Below are 16,967 nucleotides of genomic sequence, written 5' to 3'. Positions count from 1 at the left end.
ACACAGATCAATCCAATTGTTCGGAGCTTCAGAATGAATTTTTAAACTTGTTAAACAGAAGCATACAAATCTCTAAAAGCAAGTCAGATAATGTACAAAGCCTCCATTCATTGTGTAGGCAGAAAGGAATGCTGGTACCCGGCAGCTCTCTAAGGAATGTTCCTTTGGCTTTGACCGTTCTGCTGGGAACAAGGAGGGAAACACATATAGAAAATGAATTTATAATGTCTCTGGCTTATAATGGCAAAATGATAAGAAAAGTTGGCTGTTTAATATAAACTGTCAGTTGCATATTCCAGGCCTCCTCTCTTTGAGGTCCCTCCCACATCCACAGGCCTGGCTACCGTTTAGTGAGGAGTACAAAGTGGCTGTTTATTATTATTGACTGGTGAGGCCTGTGGCCTGAAATTCATTCTGTCAACAGAATGTAAGCAAAGTTGGCATTTTAAAGCAGGGCTCTTTCAGTCGCTGGGTTTTCTCAGGATTGCTATGCAACAGGATCAGTGCTGTAGTCCCCGGTTCAAGCTGAAAATGTTACACAGGAAGACATACCATGTAAAGGTCAGATTCTTCTACTATGATAATTTTCTTGATCTGTGTATATACAAATGAGGTTAAAGTCATCACTTCTTATCAAAGTCCTATGGACTTTCCACCTGTTGAGCCTAAAAATGTGATGGTATTTTAAATGGGAAGCCTTACTAACAAATGTATGGTGCTGTAATAAATGTATGATGCTATTTTACCAAGGTGAACTTAATGTGTATTGTCAAGAAGATTCTCTCCTGTGATCAAATCCCATTAATGTGCTGGTGCTATGGACCAAGTACAGGCTTGTTTATTAGTCTCTCCATGCTTTTGTGGTCCGAGTCAATCCTACAGATTACTGCGTGCTTGGAAAATATGACTTGACCCATAGTGTAATACAGTGATTGGCACTGGGGTGCACTTTATCACGGAGTTTTATTTCCTGTCGCTTCCACGAAACAATGTATTTTGTCCATGGACTAGAAGATATAAGTTATGAAATTTATAAAGTTATAAATGTATTATGTTCCGATTCATAATCTCAAGGAATAAATTTATTATACCTAATAAGATGCCCACTTTCAATCTACATAACGACATAAAGAGATGATACACCAAGAAAAGTGAGTTGGAGGTGTATCTTCTTGTTAGTTGAACCAATTGAAATCCCTTTTGAACTAATAGTCTATTTTTTGCTGTTCTCCAAATTCACAGTCACAGCCGGTCTCTTTTGTTTGCTAATTCTGCATGTATTCTTCTTCCTGATGCCCTGTAGGACCTCCAAGGAGAAATCGAAGCTCACACAGATATCTATCACAACCTGGATGAAAACGGCCAAAAAATCCTGAGATCCCTGGAAGGTTCTGATGATGTGGTTCTGTTACAAAGACGTTTGGATAACATGAACTTCAAGTGGAGCGAGCTGAGGAAAAAGTCTCTCAAGATTAGGTAAGAAAAGATCCGGAACAAAAAAAAAGGCCAGAAATGAATTAAAATGGCAACGCTCCCCTCACTTTCCTAGCACAAGTAGCTAATATCTCATACGTTTATGTAAATCCCCCAATTTCAGAATGACTTATTTTATTTTGAATAAATGAATCATTTATTTGCTTGGTGTGGAGATGATACTTGAGAGTTCAGGTGAGATTAGAATGGTGCTATGTTATAACCATGGGAGACATACTTATTAAGACATTAGAGTGAATTCAAATGAGGAGCACAGCTATCCTGCTTTCATAGTGTTCTCTCTTGGTTTATCACAGGGTTATTCAAAAAATGATAAAACTAACGTCTGTTTATTATGGAATTCTTTCTTTGGCATTATTCTAAATGCGTAAGTGAGGACATTCTTTAAATACCCATAACACATTATAATTAACATTTTAAAGGAGACCTCGCCATAGCTCCCACAGCCAAGGAGAGATTATAACAAGTGCCTGCCTTTTGCTTCCTCTCAGATTGTGTTACCATATACCCCGTAAACTAAGCCTTTAGCTGTTCTGTACACACCTGTTTTGTACTTTGCCCGTTTGTGCGTAGCAACGTTCTCCTGAGAAGTTAATGAAGGTGTCTCAGCCTTGTTGTAAGGAGGGCAGAGTGAAGCTCTTGCTGTACCTGTTTTGCACTAGTTCAGTGGAGGGGCAAAGAGCACAGAGAGGAAGTGAAATGCCCAGGGTCACCTAAGTGGCATAGGAGGTACAGGGAGTGGAAGTCAGGCTTCCTGCTTTCTAATCAGTTGCTTTGCCTAATTCACATCTCTTTATAGAAGTACCTTGTGTTTTCTTCTGTGTCTAGAAGAGCAGTGGTAGTGGAGGGAGGCAGAAGAGGGCGAGTGGAATGCCCTCAACACTGGGAGTTGTTACTACCTCTAGGTCGTAAGATTACAGGAGGGAGGTGATTTTTCTTCTTTATAGCTCTTCTAAGTTGTCCCAAATTTGGACATAGAGTATCTTTACTTCTATAAATGAGGAAAAAATATAAATGAAATTGATTCATTTGAAAGCACTCTTGTAGAAATCTGCACGTAATATGACAGAATAATGACGATAGCGACTCACACTTACATGGTGCGTCACATACTGTGCAGTGTCATGGGCACCTTAGATTTGTCCGCCCATTTAATGCTCTCAGCAACTCTAAGAGCTAGATTCTATTATTATCCTCTCTTTGCATTTGAAGAAAGTAACACACGGAGTGGCTAAATAACTTCCCCGAGGTCACTTAGTTAGTAAGTGGCAGATCTAAGATCTGAACCCAGGGAGTCTGGCTCCAGAGTCTGAGCTTTGAACAGTTGTATTACGCCATAGAGTAAAAAGGAAGAAGGAGAAGGTAAGAGCCACCTAACTTTTACACATAAACACGTAATAAGTGAAAGGATGAAACAGAAGAGCAGATTTCTGGGAGGAGGAAAGGATTTATTTTTATTTCTGTGGTTTCCCCCCCAAGTTTGCACCCTAGCTTCCAAGACACTCATTTTTATCTCCCTATTTGATCCATGAATTTTGTATTGATGTGTCGGTGATGAGTTGTGGGCAACAACGGGCGATGGCATTTTCAAAGATAGAGAGGCTCCATTCGCGTTCTACAGCTTCACCTCTCAGAGAGGTCAGTGTATGTAGCGACACCGGCCACTTTCATAACATCTGTCATTACAAAGGAATGAAACTTGTGAGATGGGAAAGATATCGGTAGATAAAGGAAAGAAAAGAAGTTATTCTTTTTTTCGGGAGGGAAAAAGAAAGGTGCTATAACTGTCCTGAACATCACTCAGTGCCTTTTCTCTCTTTCATGTGAACTTGATGAAATAAAAGGAGTATTGAAAGCGGCAAACAGCGTGTCAGCCAAAATATGGGCTCTTCATTCTCAGCAATTTCCCGTAAGCCAGCTACTGCAGTTTAATTCTTGCTGGCATTAATCAAGTAGAAAACAGTTACCTTAGCTCATCTAAGGCACTGCAAATTCTAGAATTTAAATACTCAGATCAACGGTTTTGGCTTTTAAGTAGGCCTCTCGAATAATACAGAATGTGTTATCAACACTCACTTATAAAAAGCGAGGAAGTAATTCTTCACATCAAAGCGATTCAGTTTATTTCCTGACGCTTGGTTGAAATAAGGGTATCAGTCAATCCATACTGAATGGCAGGGTTCAGTTGAGAGAAGCACAGTAGAGGTAGTAATGGGGGATTGTTATGAAATAGGATAGATGAACCCTGGAAGAGTTATGTACCGAACCATCAGTGACACATAAGCTTGCATTGCCAATCTAGTCAGTTCCTCTGTCGCCATTATTTTATAGTGAAAAGTCATCACAATTTAAAAAAAAACTTCCAAAGGTACCCTGGAGAAACATCCCTGTGTTTACCTAAACTATGATATATTATACTAAAAAATTTCAGTTCATTATTTCATAAGAGATTCTGAAGCCATTTTTATATTTCAAAGTATAAAAACATTAGTGCTTAATTTCACAGGTATCCATTTTTTAATGAAAAAAAATTGAGTCTGAACAAAAATGATCCTGAAGTTTCCCTTTGTGTTCCATTGACTCATAAGCGGTATCGTTGTGCTTGCAGATCTAAATCCACATTATGTCTTTTACCCTCCATTTATTTTCCTTCTGCCCTGTCTTTCTCTTCTTGTGATTGTGGTTCTTATTGATTGATTGATTGACTGATTGAAGTCTTCATCGTGTCATTCCATATTGATAGATTTGTCTCTCTTTCTTTACATATTGAGACCATCCATTACACATTTACAAAAATATTCTTCCTTGGACACTGTTTCTATCACATTATTCTTTTGGTCAAGAACTTCAGTCTTGTTGGTGCCCATATTTCACTCATTCATTTATTTGTTCATTCAAGAAATATTTACTGAGTGTTTACTATGTACTAGGCACTCTTCCAGGCACGGAGGATACAACAGTGAACAAAGCAGACAAAAGTAAATTGTTGCTCTCATGAAGCTTATACTTAGTCACTAGGATCTAGTGACCCTTCCACTCTCTACCAACTATGCCTAATAAGCCCCTGCTGACCCCTTCCCTCTCTGTCCTTCCTCTGCCTCCCACTTCGTTCCTCCCCAAGCAGCAATCTAGTTACTGCCCAAAATGGATTCTCTGAGTCAAGTAAATTCTGCTTTCTAACCCCATTCCTGCTCTCCGACAATTTTCTCACTGTCCCGTATGAGTACATCCATTTGCCGATTCTCACACTTGGAATACCATCTCTCCTCTGAGCCTCCAAATTTTGACTCAAATTCCATAATCAAGATTTCGCTTTCTGACTGTTCCTTTACCAGGTCTTCCCTGTACTATTCTCATTTACACTTGATGGCAAGTTCCTTTAAGTATTCGTGAGTTGTCTCATAGGGCTGTGCTTGCTGCCTTCAGCTAAATTAGATAAATACAAAACTCCAAGCTATAAATGAGTCAGTGAGGTAGAGTAGAAAGGGTCTTGGACCAACAGTTGGGTGACCTAGCTTCTCCTCTGGCTCTGTTACTACCTAGCATCTGATCTTTAGCCAGTCGCTTAACTGCTTCAGACTTGAATTTTCTCTCTCACTGAAATGAGGAAGTTTGACCAGACACATGGGTGGTCTCTTCAAGTTCCCTGGCAATTCTACAATTCTATTATTTTTAATTCTACAATCACTCTTTATAAACCTAGGCAAATTATTGAGCTTTTCTACCTTGGTTTTCTTATATTTAAAAGAAGTGATTAAGTTCAAAGATATGGTATAAGAGAAAGTAAATACTGATACAATGTCTTTGAGAGAAGAGAATAATTGAAATTGTATCTCATAATTTAGTTCAAGGAAAGTAGATGCCATCTGTTCCACATGCGTTATCACATTGCATTTTGTCCAAGAGGTATACGAAAGAGAAGTAAATACTCAGTGATAGCTGAGTGCCGTCAAACAAAAGATTAACTGCTTTAAGTGGGAGAAAAATAGAGTGAAAATGTTCTACTTATGTGTATACATGCACATACACACGCGCACACACACACACACACACACACACAGAGTCACTGATGACATTATCCAACATCAGGATGGTGATTAGTCCAATAAAGTGTTTCTCATTCTAAAATATTCTATATCTACAAAACTTGCACTTTTAATTTTGAAAATATGAATAATTTGAGAAGTGATCAAGTGCATGAGAAATATGTATGAAGATTTCAATTTAATCTGCCACCGGATTATATTTTCCAGATTATTGTATATATTATTAACTATGAGAATCACATATGATGTCCACATAATTTCAGCAAAACTTACATTCTGTGAGATTGTTATACTTGGGGGAAAAACTTGTAGATGTTATATAAAGATAATCCCTTTTATGAAATTTTGAACATTAATTTGAGACGTGAGGACACCAACATTATGTAGTCCACAGCAGCAATAAATCTCTTAGAAAGTACTCGGTATTAGAAATTAGAATAATTAGAGGTCTTGCTCTAATGGAGGACAAAGAAAGAGCAAAAGAAAGCAAAGTCTTTTTTACCTTTGAGTGAGAGAAAAATGCTACTTGGATGTTGAGTATCTCCAACCTTCCTTTTCTTACTCTTGGGATGTTAATTATGTTTGAAAGTTGGAGTTCATGGCCCATCTGGAAAAAAAAGTGTTTACTTCTCTTTGGGCTTAATTCTCTTTATTTAAAGCCCCATAGCTCCCATTTTATTTCTGCGGTTCCTTATTATTTCTGCATTCTTACCTTTTCTTTCTGTATGCTTACATGCTATCTTTTTACACAAGGGTACCAAAGATATACGGGGATATATTGTTAGTTTTATAAAGGAAGTCAAAGTGAAAAATGACTTCAATATAACACATTTTGCTTTAAGAATAGATGCCTTTCAGAGTAAAGTTTTATTAAGGATTTCAAACTAGGCATCAACTGAATCATACTTGAAGTATCGGTGTCTGGAGAAATAACATTCACTTTAGCAGCCCTATAATTCTTAGAGCCCTGACAGTGAAGAGTTTCTTAAAGCCCAAACTATATATCCCAACACACCTAAAGGTTCTGCATTTTACCTAAACCTTACAAATTATAGAAATTATCTCCTTATTAAAGATCGCTACTTCCGTTGTTAAAAGCTAGTAACCCCTAAGCTCTTGTCTTCACTAATAAAGATTAATAGAAAATGGATAGAAGCTAAGTGTGTAGCTTCAAACCTCCTCTTTTATTCTCTGTTGAGTAGGTTAGGGGTAAAGAGAGTATATTTGCCAATTAGCAGGAAGCCTTTTTGCTCAGGGATCCAAAACATTTGGTGAAAACCATCAGGGTTAAGGATTTCCTCATATAAGGAAGGTTTGTAGTTTCCATTTCCCATATCTAAATATGACAGCTCAAGTTATGTGCCTCAGCAGGTGTCTTTATACCTTTGTATCTCAGTTCCCACATTTGCAAAACAAGCGAGTTGAATAATCTCTAAGGTTCCTTAAAACCAGGGGGGAAAAGTCATTGCAAATGCAAAGAAACATTTTCAGGAAAAATCCCAAATACAAACATAGGTTAATCATTTAGAAATATTTGGTATACAATCTTGAAAATAAAAATAGGGCAGCTGCTTCCAACAAACGCATTAGAAACGTGTCTTGAAAACACTTCCCAAGCTTAGCATGGCCAGAGAAAATGTTCTCTGAGCTCAGAGCATTTCATTACATCTAGATCTCCTTCAAAATCATGTCACTGACAAATAGCACCTTTGCCCTGTGGAGACCGACAAGTAATGTTTAGGGCACATAAGAAATACTTCAAGAAATTCTTCCTCAGAGAATGGTCCTGGAGCTCACCTGCTGAGTTGTAAAGATTCTTGTTCCAATTACAGAAATTCTGTATCTGTGAATCTGTTTCTGTTTTGCATATACTTTCATTTGTATTATTTTTTAGATTCCAAACTTGTGGTTACCAAAGGGGAGAGGGAAGAGAGGAGGGACGAATTAAGGGTATGAGATTAACAGATACAAACTATTATGTATAAAATAGACAATCAACACGGATATATTGTATAGCATGGGAAATTATAACCATTATCTTGTAATAACTTATAATGGAGTATAATCTGCAAAAATACCAAATCAGTATGCTGTACACCTGAAACTAATATAATATTGTAAATCAGCTATACTTCGATAAAAAATTTTTTTTAAAGTACTGAAACTCTGGGGGTGGAACCTAGGAGTCTGTACTTTAAGCAGGCTGCTCAGATGTTTCTTATGCACACTAAAGTTTGAGAACCATGGCTTTAGATTGGATATCTTTGTGTTGTTTTAAATCAGGAGCCGTTATCTGAGTTTCTCCTCTCCAACCCCTACCCAGTGTCCTCTGTCTTTTATAAGCTTTTTGTATAAGTTTTTGACCTCATATCACATCTTTCCTTTCACTCTCAGGCTTTAGCAAGGAAAAGAAAGTCATTATTTGATATGTACTTAAGGTGATCAAACATTCAGAAAAGTGACTTAACTCCATGCCTTAGGGATGAATAAGGAAGGCCCCCTCGTCCCGGTACACAAGAGCTTTTTGTCACTCGTGATCCCAGGTCCTTCTGTTCCTCTGTTAACTCTCTTGACCGTCCTGTGTCCCTGGCTCTTCACAGCTTCCCTATCTCACGCTATGGAGTTTCTCTTAGATCCTTTAGAACTGAATTCCCTGGGTCTCAGCGCTCTTTTTTTTTTTTTTTTTTTTTTCTCTCCTAGGGGACACAGAGGGTTTCATCGGCCCGCTGATAATTTAGTCAGGGCCATTTAACCTGGACGGGGGTGGGGGGGTGTATCACCGCCTTATGTAAATGAAGCAGCACCTGGAGGCCTCACCTTAGGCCGTCTGCGCTTCGGCGTATCAATCCTGTAGACCTCTCCACCACAGGGAGGCGTTATTTCCTTTACCGGACAGATGGAGGCCAGGCATTAGACATCTTTATATCCTCCCTTACCTTCCCCCCTCCCTACCCCCACCCCCATGCCTGATTGGGACTGAGAGGGACTCAGTAAATATTTATTTAATCAGTGGCTCATCTACAATGTGCTGCCTTTCCATGGCTGTACTATGCCTCCCTCTACCTTTCAAAATGTCCTGCTTGACAGCCTCTTTCACCCTCAAGGGGACCAAGCGGCAAATTCCAGATACCCCAGGGAATCCCCGTAACCAGTAATCATTACATGTCATTAAACAGCTAAAATCTTGCATAGGGAGTTCTCACTTAGGCTTATCCTGGAAAAGCGAAATAGGAGGAGAGAACAGAAACATAAAAGAACTGACCTCTATACCATATGCGGTCTGCACTATTATAGTTAATTCATGATATTTATGATGCTTCATGATTCATTTCTTAGGTACAAATGTCCTTAGAGTCTTGACCAATTTAATTTCCCTGATGGAAATACCTTCAGTTTTTCTGAACGTAATGTTTATATGGCTCACAATAGAGAATTCTGACAATTTGGAAAAGTATAAAGATGAAGGAATATATCACCTGTAAATCCACCTTTGAGGGATAAACTAGTTGTCGTTTCAGAATTTTTTCATGCATAGTCCAGCATGTGCACACACACAAACATTTTGGAAAAATAGATTATGTACGTTTTTGTAACCTACTTTCTCACTTAGTGACTGACAGGATGATCTTGTCCATGCCCATGAACATTTGCCTATGTCATCACATTGAACATTGCGTAGGATTCACAGGATTTGAACAATGCATTGTATGAGTTCACCATCGTATATGTAACCAATTTCCTAGTACTGAATATTTAAGTTGTTTCAACTTTGTATCAGTCATAAGTATGCTGTAAATAGCAGTTTTCTACCTGTAGCTGCATGCTTTCCCAGTTACTTTCTTAGTATAAGTTCCTTGAATTTAAGCTTGTGGGTCATTATATTTGCACATTTTAAAGACATTTATGTATCATCAAATTATCCTGCAGAAAGTTTAGAATAGTTTAATTTCAGCACCTAGGTACTATTTGGTGATTCTATTTGACTAAGGCCAGCAGGAGAATTGTATTTGAAATGTCAGGCTAAGGTATCAAATGGCAAAGGGAAATGTTGTTCTACCTGGTTGCTTTACATTTCAATCTCTGCAGCATTAGAGGCTATATTATATTTATAGGCAGCATTAATTTTTATGAATTAATTAATAATTGCTGATAAGATGTAAGTAATGCAGCATAATTCTTGATTTACCTGAGGATAGAGCTTTGCTAACATTCCGCGTTTCTTTGTTTTCTGGATGATGATTTATTTTCTTAATTTAACTTCTCATCCTCAAGTGAAATGTGGATTTTATAATACAGATCATTCATTTGTATATTCTTAAATGCCTTCTATGGATTAACGTGTTCTAAATGCAGTTGATGGTAAAGCACTCAGCCTCTTGCCTAAATTATTCACGTTTGGGGGGAGGCTTTCAGGCAAATGTCTGATTTTACTTTTCCACGTGAGTTGTTGTCTCAGTACATTTTACACAAAGGAAACAAAGCGGAAAATGTTGGAACTTGGTGAAAACAAATCCCAGGTGCACACGAATAAAGAAGGGTAGAGAAGGAGGAGAAGCGTATGGGAAGAGGAGCAGAAAGGAACAGATGCCAGATGGAAGGAGTCAATGGAAGAGTCTGCCTAGAGTGTAGAAATGGAAAAGTCAAAATGTGGGGAGAGACCTTTCCATTTCTCAAAGCAGAAAGAATTCCGGTACTAGCATGAGTCACACGAAAACTGAGTGGTTTATTTTAGTCACTGGGTTCAGGTTCTTCTACCAGAAACATTAGGAATCATTGACTGCAACACTACAGGAAAGCAGTCCATTCCAGTGTATATTTCATGCCAAAAGTCTCAGAATTCTGCATGTGGAAATAAACATATAACTAAACACTGTCTTCCCTCCATGTTGCCATCAAAATACCCCCATTTTGTTGCTCTCAAAAACAGGTAGCTGGATTTTTATTGAGGACTGCTATGTGATTCACAGTACGTTTACACGCTGTGGAAGTAACCAACCAATGTACCTTTAGTGGGATTGTTAGAACCATCAGTTATCTTTCTAGATATTCTGACAGTTTGCTCCTGTTATTTTTCAGGTCCCATTTGGAAGCCAGTTCTGACCAGTGGAAGCGTCTGCACCTTTCTCTTCAGGAACTTCTGGTGTGGCTACAGCTGAAAGATGATGAGTTAAGCCGGCAGGCACCTATTGGAGGCGATTTCCCAGCAGTTCAGAAGCAGAATGATGTACACAGGGTAGGATACTTTTAAGCATAGTGATTTGCACATAGTAAGCATTCAATGACTATTTTAAGATTAGTTTTGATTGAAACTAGGTTGAACAAGGAAAAGAAATCAAGTGGAAGAGAAATCTTTTTTTACTCCTCTAGTCCAAGGGTCAATTAGAAATAATCCAAGCCATTATATTTTAAATGTCAAAAGCATCTGCATTAATGATATCATTTAAGATTTGTCCATGTCTTTTGGCAATATTTAAAAATGTTATTTTGGAAAATATTAAACGTATGCTAAAGTGACATAATTCTATAATAAACACCTGTGTACCCATCAAGACCAACATTTATCAATTCATGGCCAATCTTACTTCTTCTATACCTCTATTTTGTCCTCCATTATCTAAAAGCAAATCTCAGGCACGGATCATTTAATTCATGAATATTTGATAAAGTGTCTCTAAAAGATAAGAATTTGCTCTTTAAAGGTAACCACATTGTTACTATAATATATTTTTTAAAATTTATTTATTTTATTTTTGGCTGCATTGGGTCTTCGTTGCTGCATGCGGGCTTTTCTCTAGTTGCGGAGAGCGGGGGCTACTCTTCGTTGCGGTGCGCAGGCTTCTCATTGCGGTGGCTTCTCTTGTTGTGGAGCACGGGGTCTAGGCGCTCGGGCTTCAGTAGTTGCAGCTCGTGGGCTCTAAAGCACAGGCTCAGTAGTTGTGGCGCACGGGCTTAGTTGCTCCAAGGCATGTGGGATCTTCCCGGACTAGGGCTCGAACCCATGTCCCCTGCATTGGCAGGTGGATTCTTAACCACTGCACCACCAGGGAAGCCCTATAATACTTTTTAAATGTCAATAATTTTATCATGACAAATACCAAGGCAGTATTCAAATTTCCATTTCTCATATACATGTCTTAAATGTTTTAAGGTTTTTGGGGTTTGGGTTTTTTGGTTTAAATAAGAATTGAAATAAGGTCCAGACATTGCACTTGGCAAATTTGTCTTTTAAATCCCCCCCTTTTTTTTTCACTTTTTATTTTGAAGTAATTACAGATTCACAGCAAGTTACAAAAATAGTACAGAGAGTCTCCCTACACATTTCACCCAGTTTCCTCTAATGGTTGCATCTAATATAACTATAGAACAATAATTATTATCATTTTAACATGTAATTGATATAAAAATTTACAGTTACAATGGTTACAACACAACTCAATTCAGGCTAGCCACATTTCAAGTGCTCAGATATGGCTAGTGGCTATTCTGTTGAACAGTGTAGTTCTACAGGTTTGATTGTATTCGGGTTTGCCTTTTTTTTTGGTCAGACTGCTTCATAGATAGTAATGTATATTTCCATCACCAGGAGGTACACAGTGTCTTCTTTTCTCTTGTGTGTGTGTGATTTTTTGCAGCTATTAATGATCAATGGCTAGGGGTTGCAATGTGATGATTGCCTATTTCTATCATTTCTTCTTCATTTATTAGCTGGAGTACTTCTATGAAAAGAAAATGTATACTCATCCACAATTTGGGTACCCAGGATATAGTTCGTCTAGGACAGGTGCGGTAAATGTTTCTACTTTACCAGTCTTCAGAATAACAACTTGCTCATTAGCATTCTCCAACAGCGATCAACTGGTTTTTTTTTTAACATCTTTATTGGAGTATAATTGCTTTACAATGGTGTGTTAGTTTCTGCTTTATAACGAAGTGAATCAGTTATACATATACATATATCTCCATATCTCTTCCCTCTTGCGTCTCCCTCCCTCTCACCCTCCCTATCCCACCCCTCTAGGTGGTCACAGAGCACCGAGCTGATCTCCCTGTGCTATGCAGCTGCTTTCCACTAGCTATCTGTTTTATATTTGGTAGTGTATATATGTCCATGCCACTCTCTCACCTTGTCCCAGCTTACCCTTCCCCCTCCCCGTGTCCTCAGGTCCATTCTCTAGTAGGTCTGCGTCTTTATTCCCGTCTTGCCCCTAGGTTCTTCATGACCATTTTTCTTTTTTTTTAGATTCCATATCTATGTGTTAGTGTACGGTATTTGTTTTTCTCTTTCTGACTTACTTCACTCTGTATGACTGACTCTAGGTCCATCCACCTCACTACAAGTAACTCAATTTCATTTATTTTTATGGCTGAGTAATATCCCATTGTATATATGTGCCACATCTTCTTTATCCATTCATCTGTCGCTGGACACTTAGGTTGCTTCCATGTCCTGGCTATTGTAAATAGAGCTGCAGTGAACATTGTGGTACATGACTCTTTTTGAATTATGGTTTTCTCAGGGTATATGCCCAGTAGTGGGATTGCTGGGTCGTATGGTAGTTCTATTTTTAGTTTTTTAAGGAACCTCCATACTGTTCTCCATAGTGGCTGTATCCATTTACATTCCCACCAACAGTGCAAGAGGGTTCCCTTTTCTCCACACCCTCTCCAGCATTTATTGTTTGTAGATTTTTTGATGATGGCCATTCTGACCGGTGTAAGATGATATCTCATTGTAGTTTTGATTTGCATTTCTCTAATGATTAATGATGTTGAGCATCCTTTCATGTGTTTGTTGGCAATCTGTATATCTTCTTTGGAAAAATGTCTATTTAGGTCTTCTGCCCAGTTTTGGATTAGGTTGTTTGTTTTTTTGATATTGAGCTGCATGAGCTGCTTGTAAATTTTTGAGATTAATCCTTTGTCAGTTGCTTCATTTGCAAATATTTTCTCCCATTCTGAGAGTTGTCTTTTCATCTTGTTTATGGTTTCCTTTGCTGTGCAAAAGCTTTTAAGTTTCATTAGGTCCCATTTGTTTATTTTTGTTTTTATTTCCATTTCTCTAGGAGCTGGGTCAAAAAGGAAAGGATCTTGCTTGATTTATGTCAAAGAGTGTTCTTCCTGTTTTCTTCTAAGAGTTTGATAGTGTCTGGCCTTACATTTAGGTCTTTAATCCTTTTTGAGTTTATTTTTGTGTATGGTGTTAGGGACTGTTCTAATTTCATTCTTTTACATGTAGCTGTCCAGTTTTCCCAGCACCACTTATTGAAGAGGCTGTCTAATTGTTTCTTTCCTTTGTTTGTTTTTCATTATATTTTTGTCTCCTCTACTAAACTCAGAGTGAGGAAGGCAGAGATTTGGTCTTGCTGACCTCCAAGACCCTAGTACCTAGGAAAGTGTCTGCCATACGGTGGATACTGATAGGTGTTTTTGAAATGAGAATAAAAGGTACATGAACAACACAAGGGAATAGAAAACCAAGTAAATTACCACCAAACAATAAAAGCTTGATAAAATGGTGCCACTTTTATATGGTCAGCACTTAAAGGAAAGATATCTATGGAGACATAGCAAAAACTGGCATCTTGAAGAAAGGTCAAGGGTTTATATTATTCCAGAGAAGAGGATATAGGAGATGACAAAAAGGGAAGAGAACATGAGGGAAGACGCCAGAGTCTATAAAAAATTGCCAGGGAAACTGCCAGTTTCTCCTTTAGCCATTCCCCTTCATATAATTCAGAATATTTAGGTAGCTTTTGTGGTAGGGTGTGATATAATAGCTATAATTTTGAAAGTGTTCTAACTTTGAATAAAGAGTGAAAACACTCTGGTATATATGTAGAAGAGCATTCACTGAGAAGGATGGGCATTTTAAATAGAATGCATTACATGATACGGTGAAATGAGACAATTTCTACCAAAGGTGTAATTTTATTCTAGTTCCAGAAATCAAAGAAGATGAATCATTGGACAAGTGCACTAGGATTCAGGAGACTGAGATTCTAGCCCTATTCATCTATAAGTCGGATGGTTATTGCTACTTTGTTCTTCAGGTATAAGATGAGGAATTTGGTCTACGTAGTTTTTCCACAGTCCTTCTAGCCACCATTTTGTTATAAATACAGCCTCACTCTCCCTGATTATTGGCTTTGGTTGCCTGCTAACAGCGATAAAATGTTAGCACATACCGTTCTCGGTCCTCTTACTCATGAATCTCATGACCGGTAATATGCTTTGGAGAGATGTGATGCTAGAGTTATGGGTAACATGCACCATATTGAAGAGAATTAATCCCCACTTGGCTACTCTACTTATTCAGATACCCACTTACTCCCTTTCTTTGACATATCAGGATCTCCAGCCCATTGATAACTCTTTGTTCTATACATTAGTTCCACTGATCCTCTACCTTTATCTCCCTCCAAGTCCAACTTAGGTTCAATCATCAAGCATTTTAATAACTTTTTCAAGACCCCAAAATCCTTTGCTTCTTTATCTTTTTGTTGCTGTAATCTACAAAACCCTAATGATTGGAGGATCTAACTAAAGAGTTTCTCCTATCCAAACAACACCAGCGCAGACTGACATAGTACCTTTTCAGGATGACTAACCTCCAGCCTTCCAACGCTAACACATCACTGGGTCAGTTTACCTTTCTTGACTCTGTCTACTGTAGTCATTGCCACTGTTACAAGAGACCTTTTCTCCTCACTTTTCTGTATCTACTCTTAACACCCTACAATGCAATCAACATATCAGTCAGAGTAATCTGTAAAAATATAAATTGAATTATGTCATTCCTCATCTTAACACTCTTCAGTGGCTTTTCAGTGCCCTTGGGGAAAGACCAAAAATCCTCAGCAAGGACCCCAAAGTCCCATCTGGCTGGTCTGGCCCCAGTCTTTTCTCACTGCCCTTCCTCTTGCTGTCTTGATGCTAGCTGTACTGCCTTCTTTTGCTTGTTTCCAGTTCTCTGTGTTCCTCTCTGGTGGGGCTTTGAACGTGTCGATCCTCTGTCTGAAACCCTTTCTACCCAAACCTCCCCCCTCATAATTTCCTGGCTCATGTCTAATAATCCTTTACATCTTGGCTCAGGAATCAAGCAAGCTTTTCTCTGATGCCCACATTTGACCACATCTCCTTTTATATGCCTTCATAACACAGTACTTTTCCTTCTATAATGTAATGTTCTTTGTCATCATGAATATGTGTGACTTTTTGACTAATGTCAACCACCTTCACTAAACCTTGGGCTCCAAGAAGCTTGCTTTTGGGAAGAGGGTTGTCATTTTTATACCTAGCACCTTATAAAGTGTCTAGTACATGATAGACAATGAACAGATAAAGGAACATAGGAATTAAGGAAAGAAGATAAGGAGGCAGGAAGGGAGGAAAACAACCAGTGAACTAATCTTTTGTTCCTTCCTCTCTAGTCTACTGTGATCCAGGGCAGGGAAAGAAAGAATAAAGGGTGATGTTCCATCCTCACTTGCAGCTTTTTTTCTCTTTACTCCTAAGTAAGCATCTTTCATAGTGTGTAAAGCTACTTTGATGCCCACTGTTTTTACTTGTGGTCTGGTCCAGTGTTTCCATGAAATTCTCTTTGTATCCTTAAGAAAAAGCCTTGTCACAAAACACTCCCTCAAAGGACATCATCACTCCTAAGTGCTGATGAGAGAACAATTTTGCACCCTGTTTACTCAGTTTTGTCACATTTTTGCAGTAGCCCCTTTGTAGTTGTAGTGGAGTTGCTGTCTAGTTAGTGATGCTCTCATTGCCTGTGGACAAAAAGAACAAAGGAAAACCCCTGAAATTGGGTCTCTCTATCAGATCTTCTGAATCCAATTAGGAAGAGGTAAAGGAAGCACAATCATTACAAAACTCTGTCGTGATCTAGTCTTGAACAGAGTTTGTATTTGTAGACTTTTGTTTTACTTTACCATGTTTCCAGGGTTATAAACTGTCTTGCTCTTTATGGGTCTCTTGCTCCTAAGACTGTTTATATAAAATATTTGGTATCAAGATGGCTCACTTTTTATTGTACCCTTGCTCCCCATGTATTTGGTGTGTCACTTTTTAAAAATCACCTGCTTACTATCTATTGTAAATTATTAATGTTGTTGCTTTTTATGGGAATACAAATCCCATTAAAATGTCAAAAGTGTAAACACTAATTAAATATTTTTCACTTTTTTTCTATAAATCAGAATGCTTGTAAAACAGGTCATTTATATTTTCTTAGTATATCATTGCAGATTAATGATAAAGTTTTATAGCAAAATATCATATGTCTTGTACTCTTAAAGCAAAAATATACAGTCAATCTCAGTTACTCTGCTGTAGGTAAAGTTATAAGACAGTCCACACAGGTAGTTGGGGACTGCAGTCTCACTCCCCAAAGCAGTTTTTTACACCCATGGGAGTGGATCT

At 38.2% G+C, this 16,967-nt stretch overlaps 1 protein-coding gene across 6 annotated transcripts in view; it reads left to right on the top strand.

The window, feature by feature from the left end:
• Positions 1-16,967, top strand: part of DMD (dystrophin) — a 2,476,968-nt gene that overhangs the window by 2,081,275 nt on the left and 378,726 nt on the right. For all 6 annotated transcript variants that reach the window (XM_059910880.1, XM_059910875.1, XM_059910877.1 and 3 more), the window contains 2 exons: positions 1,304-1,476; positions 10,617-10,773. In XM_059910880.1, the coding sequence (XP_059766863.1) occupies positions 1,304-1,476; positions 10,617-10,773 (330 nt within the window). The remainder of the gene's footprint in view (positions 1-1,303; positions 1,477-10,616; positions 10,774-16,967) is intronic.

This window comes from Balaenoptera ricei, chromosome X, assembly GCF_028023285.1.
Source record: "Balaenoptera ricei isolate mBalRic1 chromosome X, mBalRic1.hap2, whole genome shotgun sequence".
Lineage (NCBI taxonomy): Eukaryota > Metazoa > Chordata > Mammalia > Artiodactyla > Balaenopteridae > Balaenoptera > Balaenoptera ricei.
This window is presented reverse-complemented; position numbering and strand designations above follow the sequence as displayed.